Genomic DNA, 21380 nt, shown 5'->3' on the forward strand with positions numbered 1-21380 from the left:
TTTTTTTTTTTTTTTTTTTTTTTTTTTTTTTTTTTTTTTGAAAGCAAGAGTTATTTACAGTCTGCCTGTGACATGAACTTTATTGCATTTTACTTTTTTAAGATTATACAAAACACTTGTTGCACACTACATCTCCCTTCACCTGCTAATTTGGCACCAGCCCTAGGGTTGCGGTGCCAAGTGCTGCCTCTGTACCACCCCACTCTGGAGGCCATGGGACAGCTTATTTGTGAACAAGCAAGGACACTTGTTCACTCTGAGTAAAGTTGGAATCATTTTCAGTATTAGAACCTGATTCTTATGTGTTTAGTCGTGCATAGGAATAAATGTCTTTTTTGTGTGTGTGGTACGCGGGCTTCTCACTGTTGTGGCCTCTCCTATTGCGGAGCACAGGCTCCGGATGTGCAGGCTTAGCGGCCATGGCTCACGGGCCCAGCCGCTCCGCGGCATGTGGGATCTTCCCAGACCGGGGCACAAACCCGTGTCCCCTGCATTGGCAGGCGGACTCTCAACCACTGTGCCACCAGGGAAGCCCTTAGAAATGTCTTTTTACTAGAAAAGATCATGGATCACCCATGAAACACTGACTTCAGGTATAGAATTGTGCTAAACATGGTGACATACAGAAATAGTAGACACAGTCCCTTCTCTGGCGAAGTACAGTCTACTTAAGGACAAAGATCCAAGAAGAGATAAATAACCAATACAAGCAGTAAACAGCTAGGACCCAAAGAAGGGGCACAAAGAGAGGATCCCATTTCCAGCTCGAATGGTCTCCTCATAGAGATGGATGTTTTTTTTTTTTTTTTTTAAGCTGTACGCGGGCCTCTCACTGTTGTGGCCTCTCCCGTTGCGGAGCACAGGCTCCGGACGCGCAGGCCCAGCGGCCATGGCCCACGGGCCCAGCCGCTCCGCGGCACGCGGGATCCTCCCAGACCGGGGCACAAACCCGTGTCCCCCGCATCGGCAGGCGGACTCTCAACCACTGCGCCACCAGGGAAGCCCGAGATGGATGTTTTTTAAAGACAGCACAGAACCGACGTTTGTTGAGCCACCCACCCTCCTCTCCTAGCTTGGGCCTGGCTTGTTAGAAGTCAGCTCTAAAGGTGCATGCTTGTCACAATTTGTGACGTAAACCAGGCCAGTTGGAAGAACTGGCTCTTGCTCATACTGATCCAGTTCCTGGAAAAGGGCAGTAGCCTGGTCAGAAGAATGCCTTGGCTGTACATTAATCAGCTGTGCTTGCCAGGCCGAGCACTAACCCTGACCCCCAAATGTGTTGTTTTGCTCAGATTCACAGTCTGAGAATGAGGCTTCGCCAGTGAAACGGCCACGACTACTGGAGAATACTGAACGATCCGAGGAAACCAGCCGATCTAAACAGAAAAGCCGACGTCGGTGCTTCCAGTGCCAAACCAAACTGGAGCTGGTGCAGCAGGAACTGGGATCGTGCCGCTGCGGTAAGCGTCCCCCCAGTGGAGGACACAGCATGGTGGAGGCTGTGTCCTTGGCGCCCTGAGAGGCTGAGCTCCTTCATTCTTATCCCGAGTACCTCCCTGCGAGCTGTAGGTTTGGAGCTTGGGAAATCAGAGTAGAGGATTCTTATTTCTAAACACCCTTTATTTCCTCTCACACATACAGAAAAGGCAAAAACCTCCCCAACTGCTCTTACACATATTTCATTAGAGTTGCATTGTCACTGCTTACTGCTCTCAGCTTCTCCCCACTGCATATTACTGTGGTTCCTTCTCATTGATGACTTATTTAGAAGTTAACCAAACCAGTGAAATTCTGAGATATGTGCCATAAAATTCAGATATTAAATTAATTTTGAATGAGCTTCTTACTGTATATAATAAATGGAAGATTTCTCCCCCATATCCCTTTTAAATTAAAGTTTGATTAGAAAATCATTTTCTTTGAACCATAATTCATTGTCAGTTAGCCCCTTGAAATAGCTTTAAAGTAACCTTTTCCTTCTATATTATCCAGTGTAATACCAACTCTTGGAATTTTTGGTGGGATGTACTTTTTAAAAACTTTATGCCTGCCCACAGTGGAACAAAACTTAGAACAATCCTTCCTCTCCCTTTGACCACATACATCGTGTCACATGGAATCAAAATTGTGTAGCTGCATTATTTAGGCTGACTTACAGTTTTCCTGTCCCTGTTTTTATTTCTTGACTTTAGAGCATAATATTGTGAAATTGTTCTTTGGGACAGAGCTGTCATCAGGCACATTGGCTCTAGCCTCTGAGAGTCCTGTATCCTTTGTTCTTAGAAGTGAGCTTTTAGAAGCTTCCTTTTACCTCTGGGATGGCCATAGATATCCTGTAAGTACTGATGCTGGTAGTCAGGACTGGGTGGTTCTCCCAGCAGTTAGAAAGTTACAGCTGCTCAAAGCTCTTCATCTTCTGAAGAGATAGCCGTCGCTGCTCCTGTCCCTGAGTTATCTGCCCTGTTGGAAATGAGAAGGACAGGAGGGAGTTCCAGCCTCTCATGGAAACTGAGTTGGAACTCCTTTCCTGTCATGAGTAGAAATCTGTTTGTTACACAGTCTGGTGTGTGGTACTCGGCAGTATCAGAAACATGTTTATATTCAACTGCAGAAATGGTGACTGGCATGTGGAGTCCAGGTGTCACTGGACAAGTTTTTATTCTTTAGCCTGGCATTTATTTATCCTACTAAATGCTTGTGTGAAAGTGTAAGGAGAGAGGTAGGATAAGACGTGGGTGCAGAGGCTGTCAGCAGAACTTTCAAACCTCACTTCTGTTCCTGCAATGTGATGTGGTCCAGGTGAGCCCAGAACCTTTTTCTTAGGCTGTGTCTTGATCAGCCCTCCCAGGTAATGTAAAATTCTTAATGAGGTAGTGAAGGAATACTGTGGTTACCCAAGGAAACTTTGGGGTCTCATGGCTAACCAGCTGTGCCCATAGTGGTTTGTCTGATCTTTTGTGGTCTGCAGGTTATTGCTTAGGTCTTCACGTGGACCCCTGGGGGCTTCAGCAGTTCAGTCTGTTACCAGTGTTGTGCAGCTTCTCTGACCGTTTGCCTGTTGCTTTTGTAACACAGGCCTTTGGTGATTCCTAAATTAGAATCAGGGGATTTTCCTGTACCTTACATTCTTGTTTCCTTCTTGAAAGTAACTGAATTCTGGGTATTACACAGGACTTGCCCTAGTGGATCAAGCAGTTGGTCCATCAAGTGTGCTGTCTCGCCTCTGGCAGTGGCTAATAACCTCCTCTCCTTGTCAGGCAAGCAGTGAGAATTCACAGTTTAGTGCTGAGAGATCCAGAGGTGTGGTAACCGAGTCTCCCAGTTTACCCTTCAGCTTTGATGCAAGCCACCTAATTTCCTAAGGTCTTAAGCACCAAGCTGAAAATATCTAGAAATACATGTTGGTTGACTTCACGTGCTCCTAAAGTGAAGCCAACTTGACTGACTCTGGTAAGGGCAGATTACTCTGCTGTGCTCTTCACCTCTCAGGCAGGAGGCTGGGTTTCTAAGTAAGTGCCTACTGGGTTTGCCATAGACGTGCATTCTCTTTAAATGATCTAACACGTGGTCCCTTGGCTTATGCCCAATTCTGAGGGTCGTCTTATAGGGAGATTTGATTTTTCTGCTGGAGAAGAGAGCCCTGAGCTTTCCGCAGTCCCTCCAGATGCAGCCTTCCTAGAGGGAGCTGGGAGTTCAGTTGAGCCCACTGAGAGCATTATACTTATGTGCCCAGAAAAATGACTGATTCAGCTGCCACATTTTAAAAGACGAAGGACAGTAATGGGAACACACACCTCTGGGACTGTCCCTGACAAATATCTCTTGTGTTCCTCCTGCCTGTCTGCTTGGATCTCTAGGAAAAGGTGAGTTGTACAGTTATTTCCTTGAGGCCGCATGGAGTGCTAGGGAGACGTTTGACTGCCCTGGAAGGTTTTGGAAGACGGGAAACACAGTAATTTACTACTGAAAGTGCAGATTCAGGAGGGCGGTTTGAACTCAAACAGAACACTTTTCCACTGCAGAAAATCTTTTTTTTTATATGTATTCACAATCTTTTTTTCCATTCCCCTTCCACTCTGTACAGGTTATTAACTGCTGACAAGAAATTCACATCTCATAAATAATGCTTAAGAGCCGTTGCTATATAAATTGAATGTGTTATGAATTGTGATGGGCCTTTTTGTAGCATTCGATGCCTAGAGCAGGAAGAACAGAGGATGTCATTTTCATTAATTTCTAATGAGGTGCCAATTAAAGACAGGGAAGACGCTCCAAAGGGAAGAGTGGCCAAGCTCCCCTGAATCCTCCGCCTGGGGCTGTCATCCAAACACTGCCAGCAAGCCTTCTCTAAAAATTCCATTAAATCACAGTCTCATCGAGAGCACACAGACACATTCAGCTCCCCTTTGATCTTCAAAAGAGCAATTTGTAAGGCGAGTTCTGAGCCTTCTCACATAGGGAACAGCTAGAGGTGATAGGAATTGTTAATTGCCAAGACACTCCATGGGCTTTCAATAAGGAGGTGAATTTTGAAGATGAATTCTCCTCTGCCTCGCTGTGACTAGATAACCTTTACATCAACAATACCATAGTAACACCCTTTTCCTGTGAAATCTTTCTGGGTGCCAATCAGTAAAAGCATGTGGTGAGGCTGGGATGATACCCTGCATCCTAGCGTATCTTCAGCAGTTTAACTTCTCAAGATGGAAAACAATTGCATAAAAATAGATTTATTTGTTTCATTTTCTACTCAGTAGGCAAATTGATCAGCTCATTGTCTTTACAGGGGTCTTGTCTGTCCAAAGGCCACCTGGAGGGTGTTCTGAAATCTGGCCATCCTCATCCAATCTGGGCCACAGCACAGCCACGTGGATACTGTGTTTTCTAATCAGATCTTGCATGATGCATACCGCATGGCTTTTTAATCGCTATGCATTGCTTCCCAGAACCACAGAATTAATTTTTAAATACCAGTCTAAGAACTTGCGAAAGTTATGGCATGTTTTCAGTTGACAGTGACTTAAACTGTAAGATGATATGCTCCCTTTTGGGACAACAGTGCTTTTACTAACCTCTTGAGTAGTCTGACTTCGTTTAGTGCTTTCAAAATAAATTTTATATTCCCTTTAGAAACTCAGAGTGATGCTTTAGCTGGGACCTTTAGTTTATCGACTTAAAGTGCCTCAGTGGTCATTTCTGCCTTTTCATTCACTGTCAAGCTAAATTCAGCTAGCATTTATTGAGATGTGATTTTTCATAAAGCATTTTGCAAGGTTTTGTGGGGAATATAGGAGGTAGAATACAGAATGTAGGAGCTCATAGTTTAGGTCAGTGATTTCAGACTTAAGTGGGCATCAGAATTGCACAGAGGGCTGTTAAAACACAGTCTGCTGGGCCCACCCCCAGAGCTTCTGACTCAGTGGGCCTGTTTAACAGGTTCCCAGGTAATAACTGATGCTGCTGGTCTGAGGACCATGTTTTGAGAACCACTGCTCTAGGAGCTTCTCAATCTGGGAAGCCTCTAAAATATAGAATGTCTGGGCCTCACACTTAACAATTAAATCAGAAAAGGTTTCTGGGTATTGTTTTTTTTTTACATTTTGGAAATTAAAAGTTTGTCCTGGACCATTTGAAAGTAAGTTGCAAACATTGTGACCCTTTATCCCTATAAACTTCAATGAATGTTTCCTGAGAATAGTTATTTTATATAATCGCAGCACAGTTATCAGCTTCAGTAAATTGATACTGATAAATACTTTTATCAGATCTCTTGTCCATATTCTAGCTTTGCTAGTTGATCCAATAATATACTTCATAAAAGCGTTTTCCTCCCTTTAGTACAGAATCCAGTCCATGATCAAGTGTTGAATTTAGTTGTCATGTCTCTTTTAGACTCTTAAGCTGGAACATTTTCATTGCCTTTCTTTGTTTTTAATGATATTGACATTTTGAAGGCTACATTTCTCCACCCTCCTCTGCTTACCCTTCCCAACCCCCCACTTTTTTAAATAGAGCACTCCTTGTTTGGAGGTTGTCTGATGTTTCTTCATGATTAGATTCAGGTTATATATTCCCAGCCAGAATGCTACCTGGGTGATGTTGTGTCCCCCTCAGGGTTCTTCATTGGGAGGCACGGATGTTTATCTGCATCTCATTATTGATGTTAATTTTGCTTCATTCACCCAGTCTAGGTGTTGCCTGATGTCTCTAAAAATAGTATTTTTGCCGTTGCAACTAGTAAGCAATCTGTGGGAAACACTTTGACTATATAAATGTCCTGATCATCATCAAAAAGGTCTCCTAGATTTAGCATCCATTGATGATTCTTGCCTGAACCAATCTTTACTATGATGGTTGCAAAATGATACTTTGCTAACTCCACTCCTTCTCCTGCATTTACCATTTGCACTGAGCATTCTCCTCCCCCATTTATTTATCTCTTATTGGTTTGGACTCATTGGGCTCTTATATTTTTCAGTGGTTTATAATTCATTACTGTATTTAATTATTTTGTTGCTCAAATTGTCTCAGATTTGGCCGGTGGAAATTCCTTCAAGCTGAATTCTGTATTTTTGTGACATACCTCCTGTTTTGTTTTTTTTAAAAATTAATTAATTTTGGCTGCGTTGGGTCTTCGTTGCTGTGCGCGGGCCCTCTCCAGTTGCAGGGAGCGGGGGCCACTCCTCATTGCGGTGCACGGGCTTCTCACTGCGATGGCTTCTCTTGTTGCGGAACACAGGCCCTAGGCAGGCGGGCCTCAGCAGTTGTGGCACATGGGCCTAGCTGCTCCACGGCATGAGGGATCTTCCTGGGCCAGGGATCGAACCCGTGTCCTCTGCATTGGCAGGTGGATTCTTAACCACTGTGCCACCAGGGAAGTCCCTGCCTCCCATTTTTTAAAAAGCATTTTCTTACTCTCTGGCCTAACATGATGTGTTCTGGACGCATCTTGTACTTGCTTAGTCCTGGAATCAGCCACTTTTCCAAGATCCCCAAGCTGATTTAAATAGGCATTCAGAGTAGGAATTTGCTGGTCCTGAGTGGAAGGCAGGCACATGCATGAAATAAGTGGCATCCAGGGTAGCCTCAAGGTACAAGCCATATGTTATAGGAATATGGGGAGGGAGAGATTAATTCCAACTGGAAGACTCTGGACAGGCTTCCACAATAGGGGCATTAAAGGAAGGGTGGGACTTAGAAGTGCAGAAAGAGGGGATGCTTGGACCAAGCTGGTGTTCTGCAGGTGACCCCTGTGCAGCCCGATGGAGACTTGGGGTTGAGTGAGGAGAGACTGCTAGAAAAGGAGGGAAGGGATTCCAGATTCCAGGCTGTAGGGTTTGGACATTGGTTTGCAGTGAAAAGCTATCAGTGGTTTGAATGTGGTCAACACGATCTAATTTGACTTTTTTTTAAAAAAATTAAGCACACAGGAAAGCCCAGGAGGCTGTTGAATCTTCTTAGAGGAACGATCTAGGGAGAATGTGAACTGATTCACAAAGTGGAAAGGAATGTGCACGTGTCACAGCCGTCCCCGTCCAGTACAGTGGACTGACTGAGTGGTGAACAGGTAGTGATATTCTGAGGTCGAGTGTGGGGCGAGGAGCTGTGGTGATCATGAAGCATGTAGGTGACGTGAAACTACCAGGCTGGTCCAGTCCACCAGCATCAGAAACCACCACAAATAAGCCCACATCTAGGCCTTTATTTTAACTCTCTTCCAAGTGTGATTTAAAACTGTCAGGGACATTTGGCATTCTGTCCTGTGTCTCAAAGAAAGCGAGGCTATATTTTCTTATAAAAGGCCTTATTCTGTGTACAGAGTTCTAGCCTGGATCTGTCAGAAAACCCTAGTATCCATGGAAACACCTGAGATCCTTTATCATGAACAAATTGGTTTGGCCAGTTAGGTGTTATCATTACTGCCGTTGAGTATCGAGTCCATGCTCTGCAGTGTGTTGTATAGAGAGTGTGGTGACCAAGATCCCAGCCCTCTAGGAGCTCCTGTTGTTTTATGCTGAGTCTGGCAGTGAAAGGCTAAAGTTTTTCCAGCACTTCTGAGACAGCAGCTGGGTGTTATGTTACCTTATGGCTCAAGAGAAGGAGGTGCCTGCTCCCCCTCCCAAAAGCAAAACCAAAAACAACAGCAGCAACAGAAAACCTTTGATGGGAGTTACTGTATATATGAGAGCTAAGAGTAATTGAAAGTCTTGAGGCAAATTGAGAAAATTTTCTCCCTTTGCTGCTCTCTTCCTTTCACGCTCACTGTACTTTCACCTAAACAAGAGTATGCTTATTTGTGGTCCCCATTTAATCTTTAATGTGTAAGAGTTCTGGTCTAAAACCAAACAGATTAGTCCCTCTGCTGCTCCTCTAAATTGCAAGTTGAGGTGTTAGAGCAAAACAAATCAAACCTTTACTGAACACTAGCTCCACATATTTGGCCCATTAGTTTACCACGTCCCAGAGATCCAAAGCTACCATATGTCCTTTAACAAGGCTGTAGAGAGATATTAGAAACATGAAGAGCTCCCCTCCCCAGCAAAGGAGCATCAAAGACCAAGCTTTTAAAATACAAAATGTGCAGAGCACATTTACTGAAGCCTGTGTCACTTCCCCACTCATACCCTACCGACAGGCAAACCAGCAGACCCTTGTCCCATGAAGTGAATATTTTCCATCTGGATAGCAAATTTGCAACTATTTCTATAGTCCAGTCTTAGCAATAACAACACAATCATAATTTAATCAAAACTATTTGGATAGGGCTTCCCTGGTGGCGCAGTGGTTGGGAGTCCGCCTGCCGATGCAGGGGACACGGGTTCGTGCCCCGGTCCGGGAAGATCCCACGTGCCGCGGAGCGGCTGGGCCTGTGAGCCATGGCCGCTGAGCCTGTGCGTCTGGAGCCTGTGCTCCGCAACGGGAGAGGCCACTACAGTGAGAGGTCCGCGTACCGCAAAAAAAAAAAAAAAAAAAAAAAACAAAAAACCACCACCACCAAAAACTACTTGGATAGATTACCCTGTTTTAGGATATTTCTTTTTTTTTTAGGATATTTCTTTATGGAGAGAAAAAGATGGCTTATTGTAAAAGGAAATGAATTTTTTAAATTCTAAGAGTAGATAATTTTAGTTAGTTCTTTGCCTAGCAAGGTGTGTGTTATACGTGTGTGTTTTTTGGATTTTATATAATTTACATACCATAAAATTCACCTGTTTTATAGTTCAGTGAGTTTTAGTAACTTTAAGTTGTACAGCCCTTACCAAATTCAAATTTTAGAATATTTCCATTACCCCAAACAGTTCCCACGTGTCTCATTTTCAGTCAGTCACTACACTCTCCTACCCTAGCCCCAGGCAGCCACTGATCTGCCTCTGTTGATATAATTTTGCCTTTTCTAGAATTTTAGCATCAGTGGATTCAAACAGTATATATATACAGTCTTGTGTGTCCACATAGTATGTTGTTTCTGAGATTCGTCCATGTTGTTACATATCAGTAGTTCATTCCTCTTTAATGTTGAGTATTATTTCATTGTATGGATAATCACATTTGTTTATCCATTTACCATTTGACATAACGTTTGGGTTGTTGCCAGTTTGGGGATATTATGAGTAGAGCTGCTATAAATATTCATGCAGAAGTCTTTGTATGGACATATGTTTTACTTTCTTGGGTAAATACATAGAGGTAGAATTGCCAGGTTGAATGGTCATTTTCTAAGAAAATCCCATCAGCAGTGTATTAGGGTTCCAATTTCTCCATGATTGGCCAACATTTAATACTGTCATTCTTTTTAACTTTAGCTATTCTAGTGGTTGTGTGGTGCCATCTCACTGTCGTATGTTAATTTTCATTTCTCTAATGACCAGTGACGTTAAGCATCTTTTTCATATGCCTTTTGGCCACTCATATATCTTCTTTTCTGAAGAGTCTGTTTATACTTCAGATATCTTGCCCATTTCAAAAAGATTTACAGAATTGCCATTTTAACAATATTCCAACCTATGAATATGATATGTCTCTCCTCTTATTTAAGTCTTCTTTAATTTCATAGCAGTGTTTTATATTTTTCAGTTTCCATTCTTTGTTAAATTTATTCATAAGTATTTTAGTTTTTTGATGCTATTGTAAATAGAATTTTAAAATTTTATTTTCAGATCGTTCTTTGCTGCCACTTTGAAGTGCAGCCGGTTTTTGTATATGATCTTTTATCTTACTAAAGATAAAGAGTAAATTTATCTTACTAAAGATAAATTTAGCAGCCTTACTAAATTCACTAGATTCCCTTAGGGTTTTCAGTATCCATGATCATGCCATCTGCAAATAAGGGCAGTTTTACCCCTTTCCAATCTGTATGCTTGTTACTTCTGTTTCTTGTGTTATTGCACTGGCTAGGACCTCTCGCATGAAGTTGAATAGAAGTGTTCAGAATGAACTTCCTTGCCTTTTCTTTGATCTTACATAGAAAGCATTCAGTTTTTTACCATTTATGTCTGATTTAGCTGTAGATTTTGCATAGCTCTTCTCCATCCTGACAAAGTTTAATAGTTGTTACCTGTGGAATACATTGTAGGAAAACAGGAAATGTTCAAATACATTCTCCCAAAACAGCTGATACAGCTCATGGTGAGCTACGATGTGACCTAAAAAAGGTGAAGAAAGGCGTGTTTTAAAGACTTCTCCTGTCCCATGCTTACAGTTGAAACACATGCCCTTTGTTCAGAGTCATAACGTGTCTGTCCAGCCATAGTGGGGAAAGCCTGTGACCTGAGGGCACTCCTCTTTTTTCAAAACCAAAATTGTAACAGATTTATAACCCAAGATGCCGTTCTGGGTTATTCTCACTTGAGATAATGAAAGCAAACCACACTGAGAAATGCTTTGTTTGAATTAAATGCTTTTATTACTACAGTACAAAATCACAAAAAAATTGTGGGTAGATAGGTAATAGAATCACATACCACCAAGATGAGAAGAAGCCTTAGCAATCATTTAGTCCAACGCCCCCTCCCCCATTTTTTTGTTTGTTTGTTTGTTGTAAACGAGGAAACTAAGGCCAGAAAAGTTGCCACTAGCCTCATATCACACCTGTGTGCTAAATGTTGGTATTTCACGCAGGCTTTGATCTGAAACTCAAGGACTGCTGAAGAGTTTCTGACCAACATAACTGCTCATAGCAGAGCCCACTCTCCCTCCCTCCAGCATAGCTTTCAGCCCCCACTGACTACAGTTTCTTGTCACATATTCTTGGCCATCCCTGGGGGACTTCTGTTCTTATCTCCTCTGAAGTACCCAGAAGATTTCTTGGTCTTTCCTCCAGATTAATACACCTGACTCTTTTTTTTTTTTTTTTTTTTTTTTTGGTACACCGACAAACCTGCGTCCCCTGCATCGGCAGGCGGACTCCCAACCACTGCGCCACCAGGGAAGCCCCACCTGACTCTCTTAACTTCCTCTTAGTTCAGCCTCCAGAACCTTGTTCAGGACTTGGGACTCTTATATGGACTCTTCACAGCAAAATGTCACCAAATTAGACCAGTTGTGGTAAAAATAGTATTTAGTCAAAATAACAGGATTAAAATACTATTTCTTTCAGAATTGATATCAAATTGTTCACAAAGGTGTTGCTAAAGAAATGTTCTTTCTTGGGCCTTTTATGTGTGTAGTTAAAACTAATTTGTGTTTAGTACATTGTATGCAGATATCTGCTAGTAAACACTCTCTGTCATCATACTATATTCTTATGTGACTCCCTCTTGAGTAGAACTTCTTTTTTTTTTGAGGTACGCGGGCCTCTCACTGTTGTGGCCTCTCCCGTTGAGGAGCACAGGCTCCAGATGCACAGGCTCAGTGGCCATGGCTCACGGGCCCAGCCGCTCCGCAACGCGTGGGATCTTCCCGGACCGGGGCACGAACCCGTGTCCCCTGCATCGGCAGGCGGACTCTCAACCACTGCGCCACCACGGAAGCCCTTGAGTAGAACTTCTTAAAAAGTGCGGGCCTCAGACCAGCACTTCAGAGTCCCTGAGTAGGTGGGGATGCGTCTTTGGAAAGCAGAAATGCAGTTGCTCAGGCAATTCTAGTATACCCCAAAGTTTGATATACTGTCTATACACTTAGTAGCTCATTTCTTCATAGGAAATGTAAAGGTAATTTAAGACAAAATAGTTACTAGAAATTTCCAATGAGGTCATGCACATCAGAGGTTTTATGTCAGATCTAGGCAACTCCATTCTCTTTCAATCAGAGATTTACATCTTCTGAGTGTTTAACACATGCCTTCCTCCACTGGTCTCCTCTCTCCTGCTAGATTCTAAAATACTCAGAGAGCAGGACCATGTGTTGTTCTGTAGCTTCCCACTGCCCCTGTTAGAGTTATGTGGCCTACAGTAGGTACCCCATCTGTTATTATTTCTTGTAATAACATACAAGAAAAAATTAGAAGTCAGTGAAATGTGGTGTTCTGGTGAGCCTGCTGGTTTTCTTTAGGGGAACGTCCTTTTGTGGTAGTGTTTGAAGGCAGGCCTAAGCAGGTGAATGGGAGAATGTCTGGCCCAGTCTCCATGGAAATTCTTCTTTTTTTTAAAAAAAAATATTTATTTATTTATTTTTGGCTGTGTTGGGTCTTCGTTTCTGCGCCTGGGCTTTCTCTAGTTGCGGTGAGCGGGGGCCACTCTTCATCGCGGTGCACAGGCTTCTCATTGTCGTGGCCTCTCCTGTTGTGGAGCACAGGCTTTAGACGCGCAGGCTCAGTAGTTGTGGTGCACGGGCTTAGTTGTTCCGCGGCATGTGGGATCTTCCTGGACCAGGGCTCGAACCCGTGTCCCCTGCATTGGCAGGCAGACTCCCAATCACTGCGCCACCAGGGAAGCCCTCCATGGAAATTCTTGATGCTGGCGTACATGTACAACCTGAGGGTTTCCCAATGGAATACTTGACTTAAGGAATAAGGTTTGGAGAGAAAACCTTAGCATTATTTATTTTTACATACTTTTATCTGCCTTGAATTTTTATTGGTAGAGGGGGATTAGCATTATTTATTTTTACATACTTTTATCTGCCTTGAATTTTTATTGGTAGAGGGGGAAATATCAGGCGAGACAGGTCTGTTATAAGAGCAGCATTGCTTGCTTGGTCTGATTAAAATTATTTGCTTTTGGTTTAATTAAATACTCAGCTTTGGGGATGGGTATATTTGCCTAAATAAAACTGGTGATTCATCTTGCACATGAATAAGATGGGCTCTTTGGGGCTCACAGAAACTACAGGTCACAGACCTACTGTGTATAACCACACCAGTCTCTCACTCCTGCCTAACAAACCTATCACTCTCTGACACAGAGTCCAAGCACTTAAGGGACTTAGAAGTTATCCATCTGGTGCCAGTCCAACTCCCTGAACTAATGCTGCAGAAACTACATCAGCATTGCCCTGCCCTGGCAGGTAATCCAGCCACCATGTACATCTCCAGCCTGGAGGGAGTGAGGCCTGTCTTGTTGCAGGCAGCTTAGACTGACTAGGTGCTTCCTCCGTTGAACTAAAACCAGCCTCCGTACATGACATGTCCTCATTCCTCCTCACTCTGCCCTCTGGAGAGACCTGTCACAAATCATCTTCCTCTCCTGCAAGGCTTCTCTTCAGATATTTGAACACAGTGGCTTTGGCTTTCCAGCACCTCAGTTCCTTCCAGTAGCAAGTTCATTCACAGGGACTGAAGAATAGTGTGGGGACATCAAGGGCAGGGTGGGTACAGGAATGCCAGACTGGGCTCAGTGCTTATCCCCATGGTTTTCCTCATCAGAGGCCGTCACAAAATATGAGAGTCTTCTTAATAAAACCTTTCACCTGCTGATCTCCTTGTGGGACTGCTCAGAAGTCTTCTGTGGAGTCCATGGTTGGCCTCTGTTGCTGTAGTTCTCAGAACATACTGAAATTGACTGCATGTCTGTACTTCCTCCCAGACCATAAGCACTGGAGGACAGGGACCATATTGTGTTCTTTAGTAGCTCTCCGCCCCTGATACATAGTACCTGGTGTGCAGTGTTGCCTGAATGAGTGATTGGGTGAACCCTGTACCACTGCAGTTGTGATCCTCTGGGTGAAGGAAGAAGAACAGCTTTAGGGCTTCTCTGGTGGCGCAATGGTTAAGAATCCACCTGCCACTGCAGGGGACAAGGGTTTGAGCCCTGGTCTGGGAAGATCCCACGTGCCTCAGAGCAACTAAGCCTATGTGCCACAACTACTGAGCCTGCACTCTAGAGCCCGTGAGCCACAACTACTGAGCCCATGTGCTGCAACTACTGAAGCCCACGCACCTAGAGCCTGTGCTCTGCAACAACAGAAGCCACTGCAAAGAGAAGCCCGCACACTGCAACGAAGAGTAGCCCCTGCTCACCGCAAGTAGAGAAAGCCGGAGCGCAGCAATGAAGACCCAACGCAGCCAAAAAATAAATAAATAAAATACATCCATAAGAAACAAAAACAATAATCTTTTAAGAACAGCTTTATTGAGCACCAGCTATGTGCTGGATGCCTGCAACTGTGTTATATCATTTGACTCTTACAAAAGCATGGTTGGACAGACGGTACTCCCTTTTTACAGAGGTGAAAACTCAAGCTTTGAAGTTAAGTAACTCAGAAATATTAGGGAGCACTTGAACCCAGGTCTGTTGAGCTGCCAGAATCTCACCACTTTTTCATGTTCCCACACTGGCCCATGGGGTGCCCTAAACAGTGAGGGTATGACTGCAGCATGAGTTGTCTCTATTTTCAGCTGTATAGTTCTTAGCAGTTCCTTGAGCACTTCCCCATCTCAAGGAAACATTCATTGGTAACAATTTATGCGGCCTCCTGTCTGGGAACCACTGTTCCATGTGCCACTTGTTGCTCCATCTAGATGCGATGCTTCTGGAGGACAGGGTCCATGGCATTGCCCCTTTTTTGTCCCCCACTGCGCCTGGATAATGAGAGACACAGTGGCACTTAATTCTCATTGACGTGTTTGTTCCATTTTCTCCTGAGTGCGAATTCATGTCCTCATTTTCCTTGAAAACTTACCTCCTCCAGGATACCTTATGCAGTTGACCTCTCCTCAGTGCCCCCGATTTATTACACATAGCTGGATTGTATTGATTTTATTTGCAGTTGATTTCTTGCTTTGCTTCTTGTGTCCTTCATCATTTTCTTCTCTGTGCGTCTCCAGCTGTCTGGAGACTAGTGACTTCTTTTTTCCCCTTCTCCTCCACCCAGCCCCTAGAATAGAGCTCTGTAAACAGTGCACAGATGACCAATAAATACTCTTGACTCCTTGAGTCTGATAGCTTCTTTCCCTTCCTGGACTGACAGCGCACCACTGGAGCTTGAATCCTTTATTTATTAGGTGAGATTTCTGTAGGACCTTTCCTCTGAAGAGATCAATATCAGTGAAGTTTGTTTTTGCTTCTGGAAAGTGCTTTTAGCTAAGCAGACTGAGGTTCTGACAAGATCACACGATAGTCTTTACTCCTCACCTCTTGGCCCCTGAAGATGCAGACTCCAGGAAAAGCCTTGCCGCTTCAAGTTTTGCTGCTTTGTTGTCGGAAATGAGCCTGAATAAGACTGTGGCAGATAGCAGCACAGCTCTGCAGTGTTGGTTGACTTTGTAGCCAGCGTTACCAAAAGAGAACTTGCATTTGGCGGACGGGGTGCTGCTGTTTTTTGGAAGGCAGATATGGAGAAGGCCGCCCACTAGCCAGAGCCCCAGGCACAGTGGTGGAGGGTTGTTGGCTCTCACACAGTGTCTGCTGTTGCTAGAACTGTTCAGCCTCTGAGACTCCAAGTCACCCTGCCAGGGGGCTGGGTCCCTGGGACGGAGCCACGAAGGGCATGAGACCCAGAGACTGAAAAGAAACAAGTGCTGGTGAGGCAGGGAGGAAGTGCTGAGAGCTGGTGCTCTCCTAGCTGGTGGGAGAGGAGCTGTCACACTGCAGATGTGGGTGGTCAAGACTGACCGTGAGATATTGGAGCAGAGTTCAGAGGCCACAAACTGAAAAGGGTAAATGAGTCCACCCTATAATTTACTGGAGAAGTGCCTAAAGTAATTGGATCAGCTGGCTTGTCTAGGAAATTTCTCACCTTTCCACGTCTCCTTATTTGTTAAGATGTTATTCCCATCCCTGTTCGGAGTTAGGCAGAACCCAGTAGGGAATGAAGTCATTTACTGCAGGCTTTGCAGAGAGGTGAGGGCAGCAGCATATAGAGGCTGCTTGGTGTGGGTACTCAACATCACCAAATTTGACCTGCCCTCGAGCCTGCAGTCCAGAAAACACCCTCTGCTGTCAGATCAGGAGTTAAGGCAACCATAGTTACTGAGGCACAAAAAAGAAAAGGGAAGAGAGCAGAAGTTGAGGTGTGGTGGTGGTGGAGAATCCCGGCATTGACTCATGGGGTAGTGTGAGCTTGGGAGGGGCTGCTGCTTATTTCCTCCTGTGATTTGAAAGATGTTCTCTTTCTCTGTTGTCCCCTGTGGAGTTGAGAGTTTGGGCCACCGAACTGTCTAGTTTATTTTCTACCCCAGTGCCTGGGACATGGTTGGACAGAGGGGACGACAAGAAGTGCCCCTCTTTGCTTTGGGTACCTCACCAACTGCTGTACATGTAAAATGTACAGTACCTGGTGGATACTTGGGAGACAGGTGACCCTGGCCTGTGGGGATCTCCCCCAGTGGCTCTCTTCTGCAGCAGCCAGCCAGGCCTGCTGTAGTTATTCCAATGAGTCCTCCAGAAAAGTACTCCGGGGCTGCGGGGGAGCTGGGGGAAGTGTTCATGCAGGTGTCAGATGATTTTCTCAAGCCAAATTTTCTGTTAGGTATCGGTCAAGATACTGCTTGTAATGCAGGAGATGGGTTGTTGTTACGCCGTAGAGTGGGAGGTAGCAGGCGGTGGCTGTGGCCGTTGAAGACATTTGCTGTGGGTCAAGGAGGCTTAACTAGTGGCAGCCCATTTGCTCCTCAGGGAGCTCAGGAGCGGGCCTCTTCCTCCCTGGATCGTCGTGAGGACACCCGCTGTGCAGCAACAGGCTGTAGCTGTCCAGTGGGAGACAGAAGCTCCGAGTCGCACGTGATGGAGTCTGTGCATCCTTGTGATTAATACATATGATGACATGTGTTCTTCAGCGCTGTGCACCTCGGTTACAGATTGACCAGGAAGGGGGAAAGTTCCAGACGCACAGATTAAAGGGCCAGCTTTGTGTTAATTCTCTTGCATCAATTAAATTGCTCTTCCCTTGAACTGAACTGCTACCCCAGGATTAATTTTCCTTGGAATCTGGAGTAATTGACCAAAATACTAGGGTAGAACAGGAAGCGAATGTCAGTGGGAACCTGTGTGTTTACGTTCACTTCTTCATTATCTGTACTCGGCATATTTGTGATCATGAGCTACAGCAAAGTTTTAATTCCAAGAAAGCATCTAATGCCATCTTGGACATTTCTGGGTTGCCTCTCAGAGTGAGCTCAGCAAATATAGGCTCATATTAATAACAGCAATAGAAAAGCATAATTAGGAAAGTAAACTTGCTACTGCAAAAAAATTTAAAAAATACATCCAAAGCCAGAGCCAGACAGTAATCATCTTTACGTTGCGTTCGCTGTACCCTGTTCACCCAGGTGGTTGGAAGTAAACTGTGTGGTGGTGGTCCTCTCCAGGAAAGGGGGCGAGGGCACAGTTACCAGCAGTAAATATTCTTTTATTTTTTATACATTTAAAAATGTACTTCCTTCTTTCCCTCCCTCCCTCCCTCCCTCCTCTCTTTTTCTCTGGCTGTGTCAGGTCTTAGTTGTGGCATGCAGGATCTTTTGTTGTGGTGCATGGGCATCTCTCTAGTTGTGGCTTGTGGGTTTTCTCTCTCGAGCTGTGGCCGCACGCTCCAGGGTACATGGGTTCTGTAGTTTATGGTACGTGGGCTCCTTGAGGCGCGTGAGCTAAGTAGTTGCAGCACACGGGCTTAGTTGCTCCACAGCATGTGGGATCTTAGTTTCCCCACCAGGGATTGAACCTGCATCCCCTGCATTGGAAGGCGGATTTTCTTTGTGTAAAGAAATTTTCTTTGTGTAAAATGTTGTGTAGCAGAAAGAAAGCCATGTGAGTAGGGGGAAGGAGCAGGGGAGGAGGGGGCACCCAGCCTTGAAACCAGCTGAGTGAGTTGTACTGTGTAAGGTGTGAGGGGCAACAACAGCTGGAAGAGCTATCTTGGTAACAGCCAACCTTCCTTGAGTCGAGGCTTCAGCTGCTCTAGTCTTTAGTGCCCGTAACAACCCCGTTTATAGGAGACACACCTGAAGGTCTGAAAGGCTAAATGGCTTACTAGCAGCACATAACTGTCAAAGCAGTGCAGCTGGAACACGAATCCAGTACTTGGGCTCCAGAGCACAAGATCCTCACTGAATTATCCAGAAAGAGAACTTGAGGTTGCCCTAAGGGACATGCCATAGCAGCAGGGGTGGGACTAAGCCAGAGGTTTCTCCCAACGCCGGTCTGTCATCTCTGTCCTCCCCTGTGACCCCAGTATGTGGATTGTTGAAAGGCCAGCAGAGAAAAATGGGGTGAGTATTCCTCTCTTTTCCAGGTGTTGTTCTAGAGAGACGCATGGCATCTGCAGTCTGGTGTCCCCTGATGGTATTGCCACTTGGCCATTCTGGACTTGGATGAACTGGCTCTTGCCAGTGTAGCCTTCAGGGGTGGCGAAACAGGCCACAGTTCTCTGCTGAGCCGTGTGTGAGGAGCCTGGCTTTAACTAAGTTGCCCCCGTGGGCCCAAGCTTTGCCCTCGGCTGCTCTTGGGTAGGATGGGTTTGGCCCTTTTTTTGCTTCCACTGCAGCTTTGGAGTTGGTTTTCTAGGAGACCTCTCTGAGAGGATAATCTTTTACAGGACAAGGAAATAAAGAGCAGGCCAACAAATCAGGAGCCTGCGGAGAGGAGGATAAGGTCTCCCCCAAAAAAGAAGTTTCCTGCTTGTACCTCACTATTCTCCTGAGGCCCCAGGGAGGTGGGGGTGGGCAGAGGAAAGAGGAGGCCAGGCATGCAAGCACCTTCTAGGGCTTTCGGATGCTACAAAGTGCCCCGGCTCCTAGGAGGCTGACGCTGGCTGCTTGCTTTCAGCTACTGAAAGGAAATGTTTGAAAGAGCAAGTCATTATTCCTGTGGCAGAAGCTGCCTTGAGCCATTTTCTCTCAGTTTTAAAATATATGTTCATCTCTGGGTAAAACAGCCTAGCACAACGTGAGCCTGCAGCCAGCCCCCTTCTCCTCGTGCACCGAGGGGTTACAGAGCTTGCTGGGGGAGGGTTCTCAGGTCAAAGCTGAGGGCACAGTTTCCTTCCTGATGCGGGCACCTGGACCCCAGGCCCGGCCCACCCCTACCTCCCACACACACCCTGTGGTAAAAATAGGGTAGGCTTTTCCTGGGTGGAGGCAGGAATGAAGGGTGGAAGACTTGTTCTCTGGACGTCGGGTGGTAGAAGGAGATGTTCCTGGGACAGGGCGAACATTCCCCACGGACGAAAGGAAGGAGGTCAGAGTTTTTGCAAGAATGAAGCAGTCTGAAGAGATGGCAATAAAGGACACCGAGAATGGTGGATTTTTCTATACTTGGGAACTGACGTGCGCACACACCGTGTCGGGAGCTTCGTGAAGCTGGGCCGTGACAGCGCGGCTCCCCTTCACCACGGGCTGCTCCCAGGGCCTTCGCGAGTGCTCTTTGCGTGGGCTTGTGTATCTTTGCCTTCTGTCACAGTGCTTTTTGTTGTAGTGTTTCGCTTGTATCTAACTGATGTTTTCATTGATTGGGGGAAAGTGATTGCTTCTGCTTTAGAGCTGTCTTGGTATTGTTCTGTGGTTTTTACTAAACTGTTGAGTACACTGGGCTCTTCTAAACTGCATGCTCTCCTTCCCCTTGGAAAAGAGACTGATGCCTGCTTGGTGGTTCACTGTGGCTTTGGTTCCAGCTCCTTGGGCAGCTGACTCTGTCCATCCACCCTTTCTCCCCCCCAGCCCAGCCGAGCACTGTGTGAGCTAACTCAGTGAGCCACGATCCAGTTCTTTTTCTTGGAGTGTGATTGCTTTTCCCTCCTCCATGCAAAGTCAGGGATGGAGGAGAATGTAAAACAGACGCGTTCCATTCCCGAAACACCTGTGGCTGCTTTGCCTGTACCATGGGCCTGATGAAATAAAATGCATTAAGATCTTTTAATGCATTTCTGTGCTACAGATTCCGCCTTGGGCATTGATTGGGTCAGCGGACATGGTGTAATCCAGGCATTGCTGCTGGTGGGAGTATAAATGGTTAATGCTTTCCAACAGGCTTTCCTGTACCCACCTGCTGTTCCTAACATGTACTTACAAGTGAGCCGTGAGGTCAGTTAGCTGTCCTGAGTTTTAAGAAACTTTTTTGTTGTTGGAAAAATGTGATTCTTTTCTTCTAATGCGCTTGCCTGGTTATTTCAGACACGAGTCAGGTACATTTGTTGTTTATGTTTGAAGTAGACACTTCAGATAGCAAAATGGTACCTATTGACCTGAGATTTGGAGGCTCTGTTACCTAGGTTTCTCAGGGAGCTTTGGGAGGCCTTGGGTGGGCTCTGTTTGCTGTTTGGTTAAAAATATCAAGGTGCATTCTCTGATTTACCTCCTCCCTGGACACATCTGCCTGGGGCTTGTTGCTGGTGGGCAGGCACCGGGAACAGACGTGTCAGTCTGGATAGCGTGTACACGCATGGCGCTGCCTGAGGCTGCACACCTGGAGATCATTTTACAGTGCCTCGGTCCACAAGGCTTGTCAGTATTTTTAGGTTCTGCTTGAACCTCTGACGATCTGAAATTCAAATGAGCAAGAAAGTGTAAAACATTTCTTGTGAGTGAGGTGAAAACACCGGAGTAGCTGGAGCCGAGGCCCACCCTGGTCTGAGGCTTCACTGAAAATGGCCACTTTGGGAGAGCCCCCTAGTGGGGAGGATCTGCAGGAAAACAAATGTTTAATTAATTAAAGTCCACAAGTATCCAGAGCTGCCCAGTTTTGTCAACTTTTAAATGGTGCTTTTTTACTCCAAGATAAAGCCAATAAGCAACATTTCTGTCTGGCAGGGATTGAATAAAAATGTCAAGGGTTCAGACTTTGTGAATTCTGGCATCGCTTTGTCTCCTTTAGAAAATTCCATGGGAAAGAGACAGTTCCAACCCCTGCTCAGTTCTTAAGGTTCAGAGGGAAGCACTGGCCTGGGGATCCGGGGGCCTCAGCCAAGGGTAGGGGCTGTACTGCCTGCGGGGTGACAGGTTGGCTCCACCCTCAGTGCTCCAGCTCCTTCTCCACACACCTTCCCCACCCCCAACACCACAGAGGGGCCTGAGG

At 45.4% G+C, this 21380-nt stretch overlaps 1 protein-coding gene across 1 annotated transcript in view; it reads left to right on the forward strand.

The window, feature by feature from the left end:
- The window catches only part of ZFAND3 (zinc finger AN1-type containing 3), a 204096-nt gene that overhangs the window by 177664 nt on the left and 5052 nt on the right, over positions 1 to 21380 (forward strand). Inside the window, exon 4 of the mRNA XM_024765879.1 lies at positions 1293 to 1460. Within this exon, the coding sequence (XP_024621647.1) occupies positions 1293 to 1460 (168 nt within the window). The remainder of the gene's footprint in view (positions 1 to 1292; positions 1461 to 21380) is intronic.

This window comes from Neophocaena asiaeorientalis, unplaced genomic scaffold (genome assembly GCF_003031525.2).
Source record: "Neophocaena asiaeorientalis asiaeorientalis breed wild unplaced genomic scaffold, Neophocaena_asiaeorientalis_V1.1 scaffold46, whole genome shotgun sequence".
NCBI classification, from domain to species: Eukaryota; Metazoa; Chordata; class Mammalia; order Artiodactyla; family Phocoenidae; genus Neophocaena; species Neophocaena asiaeorientalis.